Below are 22492 nucleotides of genomic sequence, written 5' to 3'. Positions count from 1 at the left end.
TTGGGAGTTGCGCTCTTTGGAGACACAGTGCGACCATTCCTCGCTGCTCTCTGAACTGAAGCAAACAAGTCTGCGATTGCAAAATACACATTGACAAAACTAGGGTGGAAGTTTTGATGCTCATCCAGCCAAGCGACACTGAGGTGAAAGAGCAAAGATGTTTCAACTGCCCCCATCACTCCTTCATATTCCCATCAGGAGAGCAACCCATGGCACCACCCTGCAGTTGAGAAGTGGTACATGTTGTGGCAGGAGGACAAGTGTCACGCTGGGAGTCCAAGGGAGGCAAGGGATCAAGAAGGGTGGCCAGCTCAAGGGTTGCTCCCTCACGCTGGTCAACTTCTGCTGTCCAGGAGCAGGAAGAGCAGAGCCCTTTTGCCTCTTGGGGAAATAATCCACAGGGCCAGCTTGGAGCACAGAACACGCATGCCCATGTCAGCAGTCACCTTCCACCCAATAAGGTTTGGGAGAGGTGTTGTGTGAAAGCAGCCTTGCTGCAGAGCTAATTACAGCAGCGCAACCCAGCTGCCCAAGCATGCTCAGTGAGTAGGCCGTGCTACCTGGCACCATGAGCAGCATGCCCCAGGGGCTGGTATAACCAGCCTAGAGCAGAGTTTGGCTTAGAAGAGGGTTCTTCACAGAGCTGTAAAATGACTGAACCCAGACTCACTGTTCCTTTGATCCCTTGCTTTGTGGCCCCGTTTTTCCTCAAGAAATCAGGCAGTGACATCACTGACAGAGGGTCTGAGGAAGGGAGAGCTCTGCAAGTGGCAAGGTATCCCAGACAGTCCTGCACAAACAGAGCGCACTGCAAAGGATTTGCTGTAAGCTAATTTTACAAACACAGGTACATAATGTTTATTTTTAAGTTTCCAATTTATTACAAGTACAGCCCTTAGCAGAAACCCCCTCCCCCCACAAATGACATTTATTTTTAAAAAATGTACAGTTCCAAAGGTTTCACCATGTAGGACCTGCAGAAAATGTTCTATATTAACGGGACAAAACAAAGCCTCTGAAGGGGACGTGCGAAATACAAACGTCAGTGCTATTTTGTGGGGCAGGGTGTTGGGGCTGGGGAGAGAAGGAGGAAATGGCTGGAAACCTGTCATAGTCTTTGCAGCCACCGACAGTCCAGAACTGAAACAAATGCCTGGAATCGTTAAACAATTAAAAAGTCCACAAAACTATGCTGCAATTTAATTGATGATTTTTTTATTCTTAAATCACAGGAGCTGCAACAGCGGTTTTTGTATTTTCTGTTAAAAAAAGAATCGGTATGGAACAGCCTTGTTATCCTTTTGTTCCAAATTAAGGATCTATATAATAAAAAGTTCAAACCCTGATTGTATGATCAAAACCTGTCATGACAGAGGGAGAAGTGATTAAAAAACATCCTTTTCTTAGAGAAAAGTCAGTATCTCGAGTGGCAGAACCCACTTCTGGGGCCACAACAGAGCAGCTTCATACTCTTCCCAGCAAGATCGGGCTTCTCTGCTGGTTGGCCAGTGTGAGATGGTCCTTGCTGTGCTGAAGGAGGGCGAGGGAGGTGAGTTAGGGAAGGTAAGTTAGGGAAGGTATTACTATAAAAGGAGATAAGAGCATGGCTAGAGAGGGACTGGGAGACCCCCACCAAATCCCCCTGTGTAACTCCAGCTACTGAGAGGAAAATGAGTGTTTGAGAGGGGGAAAATATAAAGCAAACACGATTTCATATAAACTGTACATGTGCCAAAGCAAGACAATGGTATCTTACAGGTGTTCTTTATACAGGATCACTGCTAGAAACAAGCCACTTTCAATAACTAGAAAATTAATTTAAAAAGTTACACAGAGCATGTTTCTGCTGCTCCCTTTGCCCTGGACTTCCCTACAGGGCGTGCAGAAAACCATGCCTTCAATATGCCTCTGGCACTTGGTTCATCCACTCAAAGGGCTACATGATCATGTGCTGTTAAAGGTGAGCAGTAAAACCAACTGTCTGCTCTTTGCCATGTACACGTGAAGTGCTGAGCTCAGAAGAACTCTCTCTTCAGAGCACAACCTCCAGAGATCGCTCCCCCAGAAGAGAGAGAGGGAAAAAGCAAGAGCACCTTGAAGCCAATTGTATTATGATGCTGGTGAAAGCTTTATCTCCATAAATGTAAGTGCTTGCTCGCCCTACGCAGCCCCTCATTGGGGGCTCAAAATTAACACCATATAAATATATACATACAAGAACTAGCAGCCCATTGGCCTGATCACACCCAGTCCTTCTGTGAAGCAATATGATCCCTCCCCACGCCAGCTCAAGGCTGGTTTCACATCACAGGCAGCAGACAGCAGAGGTCCCACCATGCTCCAGCGCTGGCTGTTCACAGAGACGGGAGGAAGCGGCTCGTTTCGAGGAAGCCAACAGTGCCCAAACTGGAGTAGGCTTCATGCTCCCTGCCCAGCCAGGCTTTGGCCAGGCCTTCCCCTTGCCCTCCCACCTTCTCCTCCTAGCAGGACAGTCTCATAAGAGCTTTGTCTATTTTGCAGGAAGCAGCAAGTCATCTCTGCTCACTCAATGGATGTCCAAATACTTCAGGAAATTGCAGAAAAATTAGAACTAGGATGGGCCAAAGGAAAGGCTGGATTAATAGAGAAGTGCCTGCTGCTTCCTAACTCCCTCCAGACAGCCCATCCTGCTGCCCAGCAGCACCAGAAGACCTGCTCCAGCTCTGACTCTCCCCCTAACCTCCCCATCCCTCATTTCTTCCTCTTCCGCCCCCGGGAATGTTCAAGGGACTCTGGCTCACTGTCCCCTTCCTGTTCCTCCAGTCCCTGGCACCTGGCAGAGAGCTTCTTGCGTTTCCTGCGTGCATATGTGTGGCCAGGCAGATGTTTGTGCACCATGTCAATCAAACACTGTTCTGTCTTCTCAAGGCAGGACAGTACGTGACTCCCGTTCTGGTTGTAGCGCTCAGCATTGGAGAACACCTGTTTGATGTCAGAGAGGAACTCTTGCACTGAGCGGTAATTGCCACAAGAGCACTTGCTCTGCATAGTCTGGAAGTCCATAGGGTTGCTGATGACCTCAAAGTAATCTTCGGCTTCCTCCGTGGTCACTGGCTCCCTGCCGAAGGAAGGGCCACAAAGATAGGAAGAAAATGACAGTCAGGACCTGCCAACTACACAGTTCAGAGCTGTAGAGAAGTGTGAATCACATGCCCCTCCGCACCGTCCCTTTGCACAAGCAGTAGCCCTAGCCTGCTCATCCCAGCAGTGCTGTAATAAAATCAAGTATCCTGACAATGCATAAGATGGGTTAAGCCCAGAGGTGGCCAGCAGCACCGATGGCAGGAAGGCCAGCACCCTGTCCTTCTGCCCAGAAAGGTGGTATGAGGACAAGGACTGGCACCAGCAGGTCAGAGCTATGTTCTTTCAGTCATGCAGCCCGGAGAGCATTCTGCACACGCTGAAGGCTGCAGAAAGCACTGATCCCATCCTCCTCTCTTCAGCCCACGGCCCACCACCCTTGCTGTTACGCTACCTCAAAAGAGCCCCACTTCCTATGCTCAGCAGAGAACTGAGAGCATGGTGGTTTCTATTGAACCAGATTTGCTCCCTTCCTTCCCTTCTGTAACTTGCTTTTGAAGCCCAGGTCCCACAGCCAGCAAGTGGATCCAGCGGGCCCACAGCATGGCCAGTCCACCTCCACCCACAGTCTGGGGACAGCCCAGCACACACAGAGAAGGAGGCTGATCTGCCCTCACCTGAAGGGCCAGCTAAAGCGATACTTGATCAATTTGCTGAGGATTTCCTCACATTTCTGCAATTCGAGGCTTTGGCGACGTGCCGTCTTCTTCGTTTGAAGGACCTGGCCACACAAAGGAGAGATGCTGTTAAAAGGAGGGGAACCACTATAGGGCTTAGTGTTCAGCAAACAGTTTCTAGGCCAAAGAAGCTGGTTCCTAGCAGAGTTTTCTTTTTCAATCCTCTCACTTACAAGCTAGTGTCTCAAGGGGTGGGGAGAAGTAGTACTGCTGCAAAAACAAAGTTTAAGTCTTTCAAATGCAGCCCTCCCTCCCCGTAATCAAGAGGCAAACTGCTGCGGGACCTTTGATGGTAACAGCCAAGGCATGCCGTGGCAGCTTGAGTTACAGAATGGGAACCCCATTCAGAAGCTCTGACGGGAATAGTTTACATGCAGCCTGTCTTTTCTCTAGGGGCAGCAAGCTTTTTCAAGATAGGTTCAAAGGCAACACGGTCAAAACAAGCAGCCAAAGAATAAATGACAGCAAATGGAGTGTGTAAATTCCCTCTCCCTTCTCTGAGCCCCTGGCGGACAGCATGCGAGAGGCAGAGGGAGAAAGCACTTGTGTTGCTGTATTAACAGGCCCACTGCAGAGACTACCATGCCTTTTTAAATACCAAACAGCTGCTGATGCCTTGAGTGCTGCTGTCCTGAAGAAGTACAAAAGCAGAACACAAGGTCAGCCACTTGCCTAGGGATCTGCCTAGGGTCAGCCCCCACTAGAGGGGCATCTATCCCAGCTCTGACCACACAGCTTGAGAGGTATCGCTGCTTATGATACGTCAGATGACAGCAAGGCTCCACAACACAGGGCACTTACTCCTGAGCCAGCTGTTTTTTCCCAGAACAAAGAGTAAGTGGAAGAGCTCTAGCAGAGCCCTCTTTCCCATGTCAGTGTTTTGTCAAAGGTCCTGAGCCAGCTGCTCCAGGAAGACTGTTCCCACTTGAATATCCCTCTAAGTTGGCTGTGGCAGCCCATGCTGGACTTGCTCATTTGGTTGGCCTCCAATATGTAACACAGACCAGCTAAAAGAACACTGCAGAACCACTAACCAGCCCACATACCCTACACAAGAAGCAAAGACTGTGATCAAGGGCAACCAAGAAAAGTGACAGGATACACCAGCAGCACTATTAGTGCTGACCAGCAGACACATGGCACATCTAGCAGAAGCTTGTGACGTCACCCATGGGGCTAGAGTATCCTCACGTATCCCCTGTGGTGTGTCCCTCTCCAGGACAAATAGCACAGAATGCTGCAGCTCCACCCCGCCTAGCACGCACGCACAAGATTGCTCTGTTCATGAGCATAAGGTTTTATTCTTTAAATATCAAGTGAAACCTAAACCAGCTGAATTATGTCCTGGAGGTTGGAGAGTGAGTGTACGGACAACTGTCAGAAAATGGCCAAGGCTGGGGAGCAATGGTCCTGCATCGCTGGCATTCTCTGACTGTCCAGGACCCCGTCAGCCCCCCCCCTCTCTGCAGAGACATATGGATACTATTTAAAACCCTTTAACAAGCTGCAGGCTGCCTGCTAATCAAGCAGGACAATGTGTGAAAGCGGCTGGGGAAAGATGCCTAGCATATCTGTGCTCCATTTGTGCTGGGCCCTTAAGGATATGCCTCCTTTGTTAACCCGACCTCAGCCCAGCATGGGTTTCACAATACAATTCAGGGTATTTCTCTGCGAAGGGGAGGGAGGAAGTGTGACACCTGTTTCGTTTATAACTCATGATGTGAGCAGCCTCCTGGGAGCAATTTGGCTCTTACCAGCTCATCAATGTCTGCTCCGTTGACAGGTGCAGCCCGCTGCCGGGGTCCCCTGGTGGAGTGCAGTGACTGCTTCTTCCTTTGGTGCCTTCCCTGCCTCAAGGAGTACATGGTTGTGCTCTGCTTGCCCCGGGCTGGCTTTCTGGGTCTCACTGAAACATATAAGCCATGGGCTTAGAGGAATGGGTTAACTTGGAAGGGAAGTGGAGGCACATTTCTCAACTGCACAAATCAAATCAAAGACAGAGCAAGTAGGTAGTATTAACTTCACCTCTTCTCACCTGGTTGTGGGAAGCTGACTCAAGCAACGCTACCTCTCTGAGGCAGGGAGCACTGTCTGCGCGCACACACACACACACACAAACAGACCCACGTTCAAAGAGTCAAATACAAAGCACAGCCATTCTAGATCCAATACGTGAAGCAGAGATCACCAGTCCTTTGCCCAGCCATGCACACCAGACTCTCACTCACAGCACAGAAGAGCTAGTAAACCCGAAGATGACTGGAATGACCCAGCTTCTTGTCAGTCCCTCCTCACTCAGCACATGCTCATGTCAGCTGTGCTCTTGATACTCTCTCCAGATGAGATACGTGGGTAAACACCTCCTGTCCAAAAAAAGGCCATTGCTGTCTGGCAACAGCCTTCTGTTCAAGAGTGATCACACATACCAGCCTACAGTGCTTGCAGATCCTCTAGTTTTGGAGAGATCTGGGGGCTTTTGGCTACTCTGCCACAGTTAAGGCTTGCTTGCTCTCTCAGTGTTATAATAGAAAGCCCCTCAGCCTGCAGAATAAAGTGCTGAAATCCAGACACATCAAGACTTGAGGGAGGGTGGGGAAAGTAATGTGGGGACATAATCAAGTCTTGAACATAACTGCAACATCCTTTCTGAAAGCACTGGAAGCAGCAACCTGCACAAGTACTCTTGTTTCCTGCTGTCCACTTGCTCCTCACCAGTTCATGGATGGGTGCTCTTCCAAGCGTTTACAAGTGGCCCACACAGTGGGATAAGCCAGTTGTTAAGCCCCCCTGAAAAGCAAACTGTGTGCAGAGGGAGTGTCGAGTTACTGCAGCAGGGAGCTGCTCCATGTGCTGCAAGTGGAAAACAATGGAATTTTATTTGCCAGGACTGGGGCTGCTGCATTATGTTCTGCAGAAATGCTTTTGCCCGTTTGTCAGTATCCTGTCAGGCTTTTAAACTGATGGAAATGCAAGTATGCTGATGAACTCTCTTGTCTTACGTTTCTCCCATGACCCCTCTGTACTGGGAGAATGCACTGGTCTTCTGCCCCAGCCAAGCTCCTTCCACCTGGTCACAAGCACTTAAGCAAGCCGCATCCAGCGAGCTGTAGCACTTTCATTTGTGGCCTCTAATCCAGCCCTGTCCAATAAATCATCTTGCCAGGCCCCCCTGCAGGAGGAGCGTGTCAGGGCAGTGCGACGTCTGTCTGCTGTCACTCCTGCTTGTGTGTCAAGCGGGTGGCATGTGTTGAATGTTTGACAATCCAACATTCTAGGTTATATCCCTCAGGATAAACGCCACAAGGATTAATGGGACTTCTCTACTAAAACAAAAGTTTTCCACAATGACCTTTCCACACTAATGCTCTTTAAAACCAGGGGTTGCATTTAGTGCTTTATTTTTAGTGACTGCAACCCTCTTTTGCTATTGTTTGGAAACCTTGGCTTTGCTCCTGACTTGGCCACACAATATGGGCTGAACACACTCCAAGTGTGGACATGGATACGCTGCAGAACAACAAGCAGCATATATAGCCAGGGTATCAGTGAACATCCCTGAAACTAGAAAAAAGTAGGGGAATCGAGACTGACAGACCTGGATGGAAACCCTTGAAAGAACACGGGGAAAAACCTTTGGGTCTCAGTCTCTGAATTCCACCATCTGCCCTGGTAAAGACAGTCTAGAGCTAATTTAATGTCAATCAAGGACATTTTGACAGAAAGCAAATGCTGCCTGTGTGCAATTTCAAGATTGATCTTTTCAGTGCATTAAGCTACCCCAAATGAGACAGTCAAATTCCCCTAAAAAAAGTGGATACACATACCAGAAAGTGATAGGTAGTTATACTCTATCTTGGGGTGGAGAAATATCCATTTTTAGTCTAGAAAATGCTGTTTTATTCCATTCAGCTGCCCAGGAATGAGTCAGCTATGTATTCCGAGTGGTCTCTGTATGCAGACAAAGGGTGCTGGCAGTCCAGGTCACGTTACACCTTGAGTACTGTGCCTTCTCACAGAAATGGAAAGAGGAAGTCCTAGTTCTACTAATTGCAAATGCCACTTTGCCAAATCACTAGAAACCCTCCATTTAAGAGGTTATGAGCTGGTGGGTAGGGAAAGAGTGAGGAGAGGGGGTAGTGGTTAAAGCTTCAGAAGGATCTATTAACAGTGCCCAGTTTACCAACAAACTCTGAAGGCACAGAGACTACCAATACCAATAACTAGTAATGCTGTTCCCTAACCCCTCCTTGCTGCAGCCTCTGCTGACTGCCTGGCAGCAGTCTTAATGGTCTCAGCAGCAGCCCAAGGGTAGTGACTGGTCAGTGAGCAGGAGCTGACTGCAGTTTCAATCTTTACTAGTGCTGTCTCAGTCACAGAAGAAAGATATGAAGACAATTCATTCCAGCTACCCAGATATGTATCACGCGGCCACAGCATTCCCTTGTGAAATCTCCCACTGATTCAAAGTAAGAACCTGTTCTGTGTGAGGAAAAGCACAAGCCTGAAATTGGATCAGTACTTTGGACAGTGAAGGCAGAGCCTTTATATTTTCTATTACTTTTCTGCATGGTCAAAGGCTTACATTTCAGTCCAGCAACTTCATAATCTTCCTCCTCCTCTTCTTCCTCCTCAGCATCTTGTTCATCAGAAGCTTCCTCACCTTCTTCAGCTTCATCTTCAGCAGAATCCTCTGTATAGTTCCTAGAGCAAGGCATGTAAACACATATGCTGTACCAGAGCCTGGGTGTCAGAGGCCCTGGGAGTTTCTCTGTTCTGTTTGTTCACAGAGACTTGCTGACCACCTCACTGTAAAATAAACATCGAGTTTCAAACTGAAGCAATCTAATGTATTCCAGAGAGTATCATGTTGTGGCTATGTCTAAAAGGGCACTTCCCACACTATCATCTGGAATATCTGGGTTGAAATTCCCGACAGCTGAACTTGTGCAATAGAAGAGCATTTTTTGCTGCTCTAGATGCCCAGGCCATGTGATAATGGTGACTGCTGTGCAATAATTCCTCACTGAAAGGAGGGGCTGTTGTTTTAGCTAGGTCTAAAGGCCTGGCCCAAGGAGTTTCAGAAGAGGGACTTCTCTGTTTCTGCTGAAATGCTTCCCCATTCATCCCCTTCCACTGTCATGCCACTTGTGTGTGTGCTGTAGGAAACAGAGCTCATTTAGTGTTGTTCGAAACTAAGCTTCTACTTATTACTGAGCAGAGCATCACTTCAGGCTTCTTATGTACAGATGTCAGAAACCCCAAAGATTGCCAGCCCAGGACAGTTCCAATTTTCTGCATGTGTCTGTTAAAGTATTCAAAATATAACAGAAACAGGAAAATAAAGTAGCATGTATAGGCAGAAGGGGACAAAGGCAAAGTTGTTGTGGCTATCCCAATCCTCTGCCCTGGAGAAAGACAATCTTGAGCACTAAATGGAATAAGCACAGCACAGAGGGCAAAAGAGTTCCAAGACCAACACCTTTTTCCTGCCTCAGCTAGGAAGACAAGAGCACAAGGCAGATAACAAGACAGGTGTTACCCCACCTGATGGCTCTCATCCAGGAGCCAAGCAGCTTGCAGGTGACTCTGCCACATCAAAGCAACTATGATCTCAGGCTAGAACAGCTGCGTTAAAGCCCTGTCATTTTTGTACAAGCCTCATGAACTCTTTTAGACAGTGCCCAGTGAGTAACTAATACTTTTAAGGCCACACACCACCTGCATATTACAAGCCAGTATACCTCTTATTGTGCTGCCACTCTAGAAGGGAGGATCTGTTGACTGCTTATGCTTCAGATGCCATTTGATAGCCTCACCTTGCTGACAAGCAGGTAGATGCAGCACTGAGTTGCAATTAGCAGAGGACATACATTACCCATTGTGAGCAGAAAAATATATTTTGTATACATTTAACTTCCATCCTGCAGTTCACAATGCAGCTCAACCCTCTTGCTGTCAGAATGCAAATACTGAATTCGACTGAATTCTGCTGCAACTTTCATTCCTCCTCAAATCATGTTCTCTCTGTGTCTTTATAAAGGTTGCTGCCTTGTTAAGGTGCCAATGCCTATCAGGTCCGGACAACTGCCAGAGTGGCATTTCATAGCCTGCTTTTTTGTAGCAGAGCTGGGACTAAGCAACAGCCTGGAGTAATATCTGCTTTAGCCTGACAAGGACACAACAGTAACTTAACTCAGTGGAATACAGCAAGAGCTGCAGTGCTACCAACTACATTCCTATGAAAAAGCAACCCAACTCACTGCTCAGTCAAACAAAACAGCAGCCCTTAGCACACAGGACTTCGGTTGATGTTTTGTGTGTGTTTTCACTGCTGCACTGAAGTTATTTATTAAAGCCCCTGAAGTTGTCATGGGTCAGTACAACACAGGTGTGTTAAACTTACAGCCTGAAAAAATTGCTTTTCTATTGTTCAGGTGCCATTGAGTTAACTTGGCTATTTCAATTCTGTAAAAGCGGCTCTATTTAAGGTTTTTTTGTCTCATTGTGAAAGTATGGCTAGAACTCTGCATCTGCAATAGCTCAAAAGGAACGGAGGGTCACTCACCTGCCCCGTGAGCTGCGTCTGGCAGTAGAAGGCTGACAAGCTGGGCACTGCCATTCACCATCTGGTATCTCATAGAGCGCTGGTCTCAGACAAAACAGGTGGAAGGCTTTGTTACACTCGTCACACAGGATCAGCTTGTCATCCTCACCTAAGAGAGGGCAACTTATTTGTAACTGAGTGTCTCAGCCTTGCTCAATCTGAGAAGCAGAAGCTGCCGCAGCACTGGAGGTCAGGACAAAGGAAGAAAATGGTGCAAAGTGCCCTCTGATAGCAGGGACTCTTCCTTCTCAGTCCTACTACTGCAGTGGAAACCAGCAGCATTTTAAAACCCCACACAGCAAAATGCCCAATCCCCAAAGCAAAGCGAAGTCCACAGCCCTGCAGGGATTTCCTTTGAGACAGAAACCTGTGAAATTGGTTTCACTCAGGCTAAATCCCAAACGACACACAGGACAAGAGATGTTTGCTGCAGAGATGCCCAGGAGCCTAGCAAGAAGTTACAAATGTAGCTGTTCTGATTCTAGCCTCAAGTTGGTCAATCTGCACAGCATCCCCCTTCTACTCAAAGTAGCAAGCCCACAGAAAACCAGTATGCAGCAGAGCTAGTCTCTCTATGCTCTTCACTGATGAAGGGGAAAAAGGAAATAGTTCTGAGCCAGCTATTTCATCTATTAAAATAAAGTGCAGAGAGTTTCCCAGCATGTCTCTTTCTTTGACATCCCAGTTTGCTAGTTCTGTGAAACTACAATCCATTAGTCGCAGGTGAACCCCCTCTTACATTTCCCTGGATTACCCTCTTGACAGCATACAAGGAAGTTTTTGCACTGCTTTGGAAGATCTCTGAGGCTCTACAGTGAAGAAAGATGTTGCACCAATTCAGCCCTCATTTCTTTAAAGAAGTGAACAGCATAGCCTTTCCGTAAACAGAAGTGGCCCAGCATTTCCCCGGAGGTCTGTCTGTCCTCACTTCCCACTAGTGTTTCCACAAATGGAAAATGAGACAAAAAACACATGATGAGGAAGTTCGTGCTACCAAGCTCTCCTCTCCGTGCTTTCATCCGGAGGGAGATGTTATGATAGAACAATTACTAGAAATCTATTACTGGTTGCTTCTACTTCCCCCTCCACCTAAAAGCCTTCATCATATAGTGCATACAAGTGCAGAAGAATTTGCTTCTTCCAGCTCATCAAGCAGTTCTGCTCCCACTCTTGCCTCAAACTGGCATCATCCCACCTTGCTCTCTCCCCTTCAGTCACAGAGTATTAACCTCTCCCAACTCTTCTTGTTCGTTCCTTTTGTAAGAGATGGGCTCTCTGAGCCTTGTGAATTAATCCTAAGACAATTCCAACTCAAAAATGCAACCAGGAAGGGGATAGTGGCACAAATGTTTCCAGAAGGATTTGAAGATGACTTGTGTCCAAGTACTCTAAATATTCAGGGAACAGCAGCTCTGCAATGTTCTGCAAGACTGTGAACTGGTTTCTTAAGAATGGTTCACTGCAGTCAGGGCCAAATGCTTCTGTGAGATCAGTGCTTCTGACTGTGTAAATCCTGATGCTCAAACCTCAAAATATAGTCAAAGACAGAGTGACAGACTACAAGGGCATGTTGCCTAAGCAGGGCATGGAGAGGTGACAGTGTCCGACTGTTACGTAGGCTTGGGGCAGGAATGCATACCTTTCTTGCGACACACTTTGCATCTTGCATTCTCTGCCGACATATCCCACTTGATACAGGCATCCAGCATCCCGAGCAGCACATGCATACGGGAGAAGGTCTGGGCCTCACGGATTGCTGTCTTCCACTTCTCCATGGCTGAAGCAACCTGCAGACAGACCTAACAGCTTACAACGAAGCATACAGACACAGCTCGCCACAGTCTGAAGATGTTTTTATACCATTTAACTGGGCCCTTAATGACCAAAATTCAACTGCTGTACTTCTTTCCTTCTATATAGCCTCAGTCTTATTTGTGGTTTACCCTATAATCAGCCTCACCGGTCCAGACAGCTTGTTCATAACACTACAGCTCTTTTGCACTTCATGGCCCGGCTGAAACAACCTATGAGAACTCCACTACATTCTTTACTCGGAAAGTCTAACCCAAATAGTTGTCAGTCTAAGAAAATAAAAGGCAGAAATTTAGCACCGTAAAATGTAAGATGAAAGTTAGGAGACAGCTGGCAACACCATTTGACTGTGGTTGGTTAAAGCAGCCTGTACTGCCCTCCAGTGGGTACTGGAAACACACTCAAGTCCATCAGCAAGATCTGCCACACACTTGGTCCTCCAAGCTGTTCAGCTGGCAAAGGGGGTTGTGACTAGATTTGACAAGCAAAGCATTCTGAGCCCCAAATATGAAATTAGCCCCCTTCCTGAGACATGATGACCTCAACGCATGTGAAATCCCAAAATTAGCTGTAAGTGAGGATGAAAAGCATTAAACCTGAGATTTGCACGAAGGCAACTGCTGGAGTCTGCACATATTAAGCTACACGTGAAATCTCCAGCTCAGCTCTGGAGGTGTAGAAACAAAGTTATGGGAAATCGGAAATGCACCAGAACAGAGAAGTAATCCAGGGCCACTGCATGTTCAATGAAAACATTAATCCTTTGCTTTACAACAATGAGGTGATGGCCTAGACATGACAGGGACATAATAGGACTCAAGTCAATGTTCTTCTACCCCAGGAGAGTGAAAAAACAAACAGTGAAGTGTCAGATGGGAAAAACTAAACTCTGCAGCTGACAGCAATTTGGGAGCCAGACAAAACCCAGGATTTTTGCAGAGTTGCACATTCCCCTCCCACTGAATTTGAGGAATCACAGTGTATATTAGATGCTTGGAAAAACACACAAAGTGTTCTATATCCTTGCTATCAATATCCTTGCTGTCATTGCTAGTGTGGAACCTGGAGCTGGAGACATCCAAGACAAATGGAAACCTGCACAGCATGTTGTGGTAGATTACATGGCGCTGTGCTATTTTTTTGCAGAACATTGTTGAGGTGCTTCACATACTGTGTAATTGATTTTCCAAGTAACTGTTCCATGGTTTTTGCTGTTAACATACTGGATAACTGCTGGGCCAAGATAAATCTGCAAAAGCTGTTGGCAAGTTTTGCTTAGATTTTTCTCCCCAAGTCTGTGGAATTTAACAGATTTTTAGCCTTGCTTCTCAAGCATCCTGAGACTATGGCATTTTAGCAATACCATTATCAAGGGAGTTCAGATTGCCAACCAGGCAAAACAGGAGATTGAAAAAGCTACTTGAATACTCTCCTGACTGGAGAGGAGCAATCTAGCAGGGAAAACAAAACAAAGAAACAAAAACATACCAAAGGTGGAAGTCCCAGTCACATTACATCTCCAATGTGACAGAAAATGCCTGCTTTGGTAAGGAGGGACAAAACTCGAGCTAGGAAGCCTCTCATCTGGTATCCTAAGACTACAGAAATTGCTCTGAACCACTGAAACTCTAAACGCTTGGCTGTGAAACTGTGCTTTGAAACGTTGTCTGCAATCAGGGACTGGTGCAGTCCAGTGCTAGAAGTGAAAACTGGGCCCTCAGCCTTTTCCCTTGCAAACACCTCTGACCAGCAACAGGGATGAACAACCTGCCCACGCTCTCTCACTGTGCTCAGGCAGTTGCGCTACATATCACACTGCAGAGGGCATATAGCTAATTCCCCGTCCTGTTCTGGGATATTCCAGAGTTTTAATACCACAAGGAAACATTTTCATAAAAACAGAGGCAAAAGAATGGTTTTCAGAAACAGCCATACACCAGGTCTGCAACACAATCTTTTGCCACTCAGCAGTGTGATCTCCAACTATGTAGCTGAGCCAGCAGAAACCCTTAGTATAGACAATTATGTCAGCATATGGGTGCCTACTAAGCCATAACTTGTTTCTCCCCAGGAGAATGAGACAACCATACTGCAAGACTGCAGTTTTGCTGGTATAGTCTGCAAGCACACTTAGTGTGTTTTTCCAATATGGCTATGCTATATTTTATCTGCTATGCACTCTCAGTGCACGTCTGTCTCTAAAAGACTTCATAATTCTTGGCCTATGCAGATTTGTTTTTAAAAGCCGAACAGTCAGGTTTTCTCATCAGATAAATATATCTAAGATTTGGGCTGCTCTTTCAAGGTCATCTGAAAAGATTTCCCCCTTTGGCAAAAAGAAAGCATATTCTAGATAAACTTAGGTTAAAAAAAATATATGTGAATTTAAACACTCCTTGTACTACCATGTATGTCTAGGAAACTCTGAGCCAGATAAAGAAGGCACTGCACTGCATTAAAAAATGCTCCAGAGACACAAAAGCCATCGCTCTGTAAGAAGATCTGCAACACCACATAGTCAATGCCGTGCTCTGTCAATGCTGAAATCTATGTCCATATCCCTATAAGCCTGAGTTGTATATCAAAGTTTTCTAATATTACCTAGTTTGTCTAATGTGACTACAAAGAATTTCAAAAACACTTATGATTACATGTCCAGCAACATTCAGAAACCCTACTGCCCCAGCTGATTTTCAGAGGAAGAAAGTACAAATTAAGATGATCCAGTCACAACGAACACTTTCAACTACATTAACCTGGTTTGAAAACAGGATGTCCAAATCTCTCATTTCCAGTTCTGATGAGATCAGGGTCAGCCAAGTTCAACACATGCTGGAGTGAAGTGTGTTAGACAAACCTGGCTTTGCTATAATGAATTATGCTCTGTAACCATGCCCCTCTGTAGGAGGGCAATGCTCTAAGGTGGAATGGAGAAACTAATCAAACACTCATGATCAAAAGTGGCTCACATTTCAGGCAGATAAAAGCTTAGTTCTGAAATCTGAGATAGCTTTAGCATTAGTAGGGAAGTAACTAGTGCTCAAATACAGAGTTTGTATTGCTAAATTGCTATCCATTTAGTTATTGTAGTAAAGCCGATATTACTTTCAAGTGTGAACAGTTATACCCATAAGACATACTTTTGAAAGCAAGGTAAGATCTGGTGTTGCTGTAGATATATGAAATGTAATGATCCAGAGAAATGTGATTCTGTCCCAGACAAAACTGATTTTTATAGTTTTATTTTCTGCTGATAACTCTTAGGATAAGGTAGCTTCCCATTCCCACTGGGCTATGGACTGGAAGATTCAACACCTATTTTTAAAAGAGCTCATACAATTAAGTACAGCAGGACAAATGGGGAATGTGAAAATTTCAAGTGCCTCTAATTATCCTGCTAACATGGGAATGTCACAACCTAACAAAGAGTTGATGCTCAAATGACAAGGGTCCAGCATATGCTGACAAGAGCCTAACACCCGCCCCCCCTAAGTCCCCTAAACAAAAAAACCCAAACCCACATCAATCAAGCATCTACTCTTTCTTTTCAAAGTTGGGACTTGCAAATGCATCTGTTGATCCAATTCTGGTCTTGCTACTTTTACTGAAGTCAGTGGTCAATCAGGGCAGGGCACTTTGAAGGAGAAGGAAAAAAAAAGAATCATATCATGGGTCACTAACATCCTATTCAACTTGGTACATAGAAACTACCCTAAGCATCAGTGTTCCTCTTGGGATGAAATAGTGGTGCAACTCAACGGCCTGCAGGACCCTACCAAAACCTCTGCAGCTCTTCTCCATGCCTTCTGAGCTTTGATTTGGGAGGCTATGTCTGTATCCCCACAACAAAGCTTTTCTACTGCAGGAACATACAGCTCAGATGTCCAGACTAGCTGTATGCAACCCACAGCTTAGCATCCTCTGTGGGTGTCACTATCCAGATGATTTGTGTCCTCTTGCACATCACCTGTCTTTATCTGAACCTTACTCCCTCGCAGTCCCCCAAACCTCTACATGTCTCTCTTCTTCTTTATGGATAAAAGGCATTAAGAATAATTTGTCACTGATTTTACTAGTCAGTCCTCTCTCATGGATACAATTTCTTCTGTTAAGTTCTCTAAAAATATTTCCTATGAAAAGCTTTTATTCAAGTATCCAACTTGTGTAAGGAACTGCACAAAATGAAATACACCACCTCATTTCCTGTGTATAGAAAGAAAATTAACCATAACTCCACAGCATGATTTTTATTTTGATACTATCTTTCCTCTTCAAAATAACTGGGGAACATCCGGCCCCATATCTCCAAATCGATTGCATTCAAAACCTGGAATGGGGAGAAGCTATGTAGGATTTAGTACTAGATGAAATGTACTATCCCTGCCCAAATAAGAGTTATATTATAGGACTAAAATGGAGCCCTGAAGACCAATACCTTAGCTTCTTCTGCCATTTTCTTTTCTTCATCTATCTCCTCAGCCTTGGCAATGCAGTCTTCTCCTTGATGTTTCCTTCTCTTCTGCTTGGGGGCCATGAAGCCTTGCAGAAACTTCTTAATAACACCAGCCTGGAGTGCAACCACACACTCTCCAAAATCCTTCAAGCTCTCCAGTGAGTATATCTGTTAGGAAGAGCATATGACCATGTAACAATTGAACATTACCTTCCACTCTGTTTTTAGGTAAGTCTGTCCTGCAAATGGATACATCTGATGCTTAATGCATTATTGCTATCCACCATATTCCACATATAGTTACGGATTCAGCGTATTGCTGCTGTTTCTGCTAGAGCTAATACACTGCTGATGATCATGCATAGCACTTTAATGTTAATGTCAGTTCAGAAAAAAAAACATGATGCGTTAAAAAAAGAAATCCATGATGACCAAGCAGTAAGCAATTGTTCCTTTAATCACTTCACTTTTCCTCTCCTTCTCTTAAAACTTATGGTCTCATCTACATGGGGAAGTCACCGCAGTGACTGAGATGGAGATTAACAGAACATGAACCACTCCAAACCAGAAAACGTGGCTCTTTGGTAAGAGGAGCATACACTAAACAAAGGAGTGTACGCTCTACCTGTACCCTGTAGGTTTATCCCCTCTTAAAGGATTCAGTGCACCAGGACTGTTCAGGTGAATTAGGCTGAAGTAGCTAGAACACTGAAAATTCATACTGTAGTTCACTGCACAACAGCTTCCTTGGGCTGACAAAACCATGAACAGAACACCCTTTAGCTCCTGGAAGTGGAGCACAATCATTACCCCAAGCCTAAAGTGGTTTGAATTTATTGAAACCCTCAAAATGGAAAACTGCTGTCTCATTACAAAACATGCTGGCTCTGACACAGAAGCTAAAAGTCAGCTACAAAGAGCTCTGCTAAAGCACATTGAAGAAGTCTGCCATCAGATGTGGGAAACAGGACGTGCAGGACACCTAGCTTCAAAGTTATGACCCACCGATACCAAAAGGATCTTAAGCCAGCAGCTACGTAATCTTGAAATACCAGTTTGGAAAGAGGACATGCACAGGAAAACTCTACTGATTTTCCCGATCCTCTCATTTGAGGAGAACCAAAGACTCAAGAGCTTCCACAAAAGGTATCAACTCATGTTTTGTCTTTCTTGGTACTACTTTGCCTCTTCACTCACTCTGGCTTCAAATTCTGGTGTCACATCAACATATCCCAGCCCTCCTTTCTGCAGCCGGGTTGCAACCTCAATTAGATCACTTCGGAGGTAGTTCAGCAGTTCCTGGTTACCATCACAGGATTTAAGGCCCAGGTTCTGTTTCCGAGCCAAATGGATAGAATGTGTGATGTCCTGATACCTGCAAAATCAAGAACAACCTTTGAACACGTGCAGGCCAGTGCCTTGTGTGTTGTGAGGGCACTGGGGCAACGACAGCATCCTGTGTGATCTGCATGCTCCACTAGGGCAGAATATTCTTTGAAAACACTCAAGAAAGTACATGGTAGTCCTGCCTCTGTGGATGAAACAACATTGCCTTTGCTTCCAGTTGCAAGGAGCAATTAAAAAACTGACAGAACCTCTTCACAGTTTAGACCATTACCGATCAAAAACTTGCAGTTATTGTCTAAAAAGAGTAATTTCTCATTCTAAATAGCCTCTCCTCTCCAGCACATGCACAAAGCAAAGCATGGAACATGTGCCCCAGGAATGGAAAGGCTTGCTATGAAGTGGATATATTTTGACTTTGAGAAAGCACATAGAAAAAAAACCCCAGCAGGCTCACTTCTTCTGCAGACGCTCCTTTAGCTGACTCTCTCTTACTCCTTGTGGGTGCAGGCAATCCAGCAGCTCATCCAACTCCTTCTGACTGTCACAGAGAAACCTGAAAGATATAACATGCACCAACATCAGCTCAAGTATATCTGTGGCAGGACAGATTTTTCTCTTAAATAGTTCACAAATACTGGTAGGCAGGGATGACAACTAACCATTATCCCAACCCCATGGAGCAAGGTGAAACACTTCCAGTTATGCTGGTAAAAGAATTTTGACTAAGATTGGCCTCATTTAAAGGTCCCCAAATTCAGCCAAATTCAGGGTAGGAAAAACAGAAGCAAAAGAAACACAGAACTGATTTACGGATTTCCCCCCATTAAGTTTATTAAAACATTGGCATTTGAATTTTGTCATCTACTCTAGGGATTAGATTTATTAAATTGCAGTCATCTTAAGTAATCTGAATATAATTTTTAACACACTAGAAAAAGATTAGCATGTTATGTACTGCATAGCATGGCAATTTCATCATTCTTTCTGCAGAGCCTTCAGCTTATTTCATTAACCCAAGAAGTCCCTAGATTAAAAACGGGTATGTCCTATACCATATTTATACCATAATTGCTGAAGTTGTAGATTTGTGACTGTGAAGGCTATGACCTCTGTCAGTGCAGAAGTTCTCATTTGTAAGAAGCTAGCATTAACTTGAAGCTCAAATACAATATGTGAAAACCATATTCATTAGCTTTAAACCTTTTTCCTCAGAAAGCCTTTAAGGAGAGCAATGGTAGTCTGCCCTTAGTTGAATCTAAAAGGGCAGAACTTTTGAAGACTTCTCTACACAAGGCACTACAAGCAATTCCAGAGTACAATTCAATGCAATCTACCTATTGGCTTTAATGCTGGCCTGCAGATTTAAAATAGCTTTAAGACAGTCTCAAATTCTGCACTTTTCCTACCACTGTTTTCTATAATGCCATGGAGCTTCGTCACCTGGGAGGGAGGAAGGTGGAATTCAGCTTGAGCTTCAGAGTTCATTTACATAAACTGATGCTGATGATACAACTTCTAGAAGAGAATTGCTCCTTAAAAAGGGAAGCGTGGGAATGGCAAAACTGACCTTAAATGGGAACAGCTGCAAGGGTCACTATGTGATCCTTACTGGCCAAAGTGAAGACTCCAGATCTAATTTTAATTCTTGGGCACAAGCTTAGAAGAGACAAGCAAAAGCTAAAGAAAGATGCTGTCCTAGCTCCTCTTGGAATAAGAGTATTTGCAATATTTTCTTTTTCCAGCAGAAATACTTACTGAATAACATATCTAAAAAGTAACTGTTTCAGAGGTCTGATGTGCTCAAATTAGAGAAATGGGCTGACTTACTTGGCATTTATTTAGTAAATTAATTACAATAATAAAACATAGGATTGATTGTTTAAAAACTAAGAATTAAAGGAAGAAGAATCATTGCTTGCCAGTCACCTGCTTCAGCACACTTCAACACTGCAGAGCACCCTCACTTTGCACACAGATTTCTAATCTTTTGGCCATCCCTATCCTCTGCACACCTTCCCTGGGACAAATAGGAGAGAGCAGCCCCAAACATCTTTCACTCACTAGAGCCTAGCATAGGCACTTCAAAAGTGGCAGTGATTGAGGACTGGTCATGGGACCCAACAGACATTCACACAAACCCAAGTCAAGTAGCAATACAGCTTGTGTCTTTTTCTTACAGATGCTACTTATGGTGACTAACTAGCATTCCTACATTCACTGAAAGGTCTACACACAGACTACTGCAAGGTCTAGCATTTCTAAGTCTACTAGACTTCTTCTAAATAAAAAGAAATTTCTCCAGAATATTTGGTATCAAATTAGCCTCCAAAACCTTGGGACAAACCTTGGTATTGATCCTAAACCATTATTTCAAGTATGAAGAATCTGTCACAATATGGGAATGGCATAAACCAAACCTCAAAACAGTTGCCCTGCAGATACCCAGTAGAGGACTACACAGACATGTTGAGAAGGTTGTCTAGGTCAGGATGAAAGCATTAATCACTGCTGATGGTACACCAAGGAATCCAGTTGGAAAATAGCTGAGAAGACATTGCCCGAGTTTTCTCAGCTTTCCCCACAGCTGCAAATGTAAAAATGGAATTCCCTGCACCGTTTTGCCCTATTGTAAAAACGAAAAGCCACTGGAAACAGTTAAGGTATGGTGCTTGGATTCACCAATGTTATGTGGTTTGGGGAAGACAACACAGGCTGCTGGCCAGATTTAGAGTGAGAAAGCAGGTATCATCCTTGAAAGAAAGCTAGAGGGAAGTCCTAGCACAAATAGGTTCCCACTGAAAAGGAAATGGGACACGGATGGGAGAGCATCTATAACCGGCACCTGGGTCTTGCCAACTCTCCCTGGGAGCAAGAACTGGGACTTGAGGGAGTGAGAACTGTCTACATCAGCCTGAACTCAAGTGTGTGACATTAGTTTGACTGGCAGCACCTTGCTGCTCTGTGCAGCCACAGCTCCTGGTTCTCAATCCAGTCCCATGTGCTACTAGCTGAAGGAACCACCTGTGCTTCCAACTAGGGTCTCAACCAGCATGAGGCTGGGAGCATGGATGTGATAAAACAGTGCTGGCATTTTAATGGGGGGAGGCAATAGGGTCATTAGTTTGTGGGGCTTGGTAAGAGGGAGGGGAAAAATAATTGATGCCATTCATGTGGCCTGACACAGAGCTTATGCACAATAAAATAATCCAAAATGATGGGGAAAGAAACCTGTGGGAGAGTTGAGACCTTATTGTCACGCCCAGATGGAGGACTTCAAATTGATCTTATAGTGGGAATGTCTGTATCCCTAAATAACAACCAAGATTTTTTTTCTCACAATTCTGGCAGCACAAGCCAGCAGACTGGTCAGCAATCATTACAGATGGGACAACTGACACAAGCATTGAGTCAAAAGGAGCTATCAGCATTCACTCATGTTGAATATTCCTTCCTGTTCTCAGGCTACAGACTGTGAGGGACAGAAAGAAAGGTATAAAACCTGGACTGCAGACTAGGGAATGAAGAAATCAAGAGGACAACATCTAGAGGAGCCCAGGATCAGTACCTGCTCTGGAGGGTTGGTGGCAAACAGGGCAACTCCATCTGTAGAATATAGGCGTGAGAATGGAGTCTTTCAGCACTCACTCATGGTTAACTCAAATTGTCTGCTGAGGGGACCCGCCATATCATGGTGTATTCCTAATAGATGAAGAACAACGGGAGTTACTCTGTAGAGATGCCACTATTTCCAAAATTCAACTGCTTTCTGGCCAGGATGAGTGAGAAGTCTCCTGCATACTACAAAGGTTTTGGTTAACCTGTGGTTCTTGCAGGAAAGACAAGTATGTACATAGCTTATAAAGCGCTACACTGTGGACAAAAGATTTTTTTCAGGGACCATGTGCCCGGAAGGTTTTAATGGGGAGCTTTTTTAATAAGCATCAACACTGGCGAAAGTGGTAAACAATGTTAGAAACGGGACTGGCCCATCTGTCTGGAGAAGACAGGAGCTAGAACAAATAACCAGGCATTTATCATTCTGATAAATAGAACACCTAGCCCTCTTCTTTTTGGGGGCAAAGCACTGAAAGCAGAACCACTTCCATGATATACAGCTTCTGTGGCTCTTGGCAGAAGAATGGAATCTTTCTCCCCTTATCTTTGTCCTGTGAGCTCCCATCCTCATGGAGAAAAGGGGCAGGACTGTGAAATACAACTATTCACGGAGTTAACTTGGTAGTCACTTCCAAGACTCATTGATCTTGGGTAAAGCATAAAAACAGGGTTAAGCCAAAGAAGTTCTACTGTCACTGTGAGGCTACTCTTAATCTCACCTTAAATGTACAACTAGGAAAAAGAAACAGACGGTAGAAGTTAAAGCAGAACACAAAGAAATGAAATTTCCTATGCATCACGTGCTAGCACTCTGAGTTATAGCTGAACCAGCTCTGGTATCCAAACAATAGGGGTGTAGATATC

At 44.9% G+C, this 22492-nt stretch overlaps 1 protein-coding gene across 5 annotated transcripts in view; it reads right to left on the bottom strand.

Annotated features, from left to right (window-relative positions):
• Window positions 1-1193: 1193 nt before the first annotated feature.
• Window positions 1194-22492, bottom strand: part of BAZ1B (bromodomain adjacent to zinc finger domain 1B) — a 57001-nt gene continuing 35702 nt past the window's right edge. For 2 of the 5 annotated variants that reach the window (XM_026084275.1, XM_026084279.1), the window contains 9 exons: window positions 18468-18566; window positions 17864-18041; window positions 16649-16834; window positions 12041-12188; window positions 10363-10510; window positions 8380-8498; window positions 5552-5724; window positions 3738-3841; window positions 1194-3097 (listed from right to left, as the gene is read on the bottom strand). In XM_026084275.1, the coding sequence (XP_025940060.1) occupies window positions 2731-3097; window positions 3738-3841; window positions 5552-5724; window positions 8380-8498; window positions 10363-10510; window positions 12041-12188; window positions 16649-16834; window positions 17864-18041; window positions 18468-18566 (1522 nt within the window). In that variant the 3' untranslated portion in view covers window positions 1194-2730. The other 3 variants (XM_026084276.1, XM_026084278.1, XM_026084277.1) reach the window with 3 other exon arrangements.

Source organism: Apteryx rowi, unplaced genomic scaffold (assembly GCF_003343035.1).
Source record: "Apteryx rowi isolate R43461 unplaced genomic scaffold, aptRow1 scaffold_632, whole genome shotgun sequence".
NCBI classification, from domain to species: domain Eukaryota; kingdom Metazoa; phylum Chordata; class Aves; order Apterygiformes; family Apterygidae; genus Apteryx; species Apteryx rowi.
The sequence above is the reverse complement of the archived record's forward strand: the minus strand, read 5'-3'. Positions and strand labels throughout refer to the sequence as shown.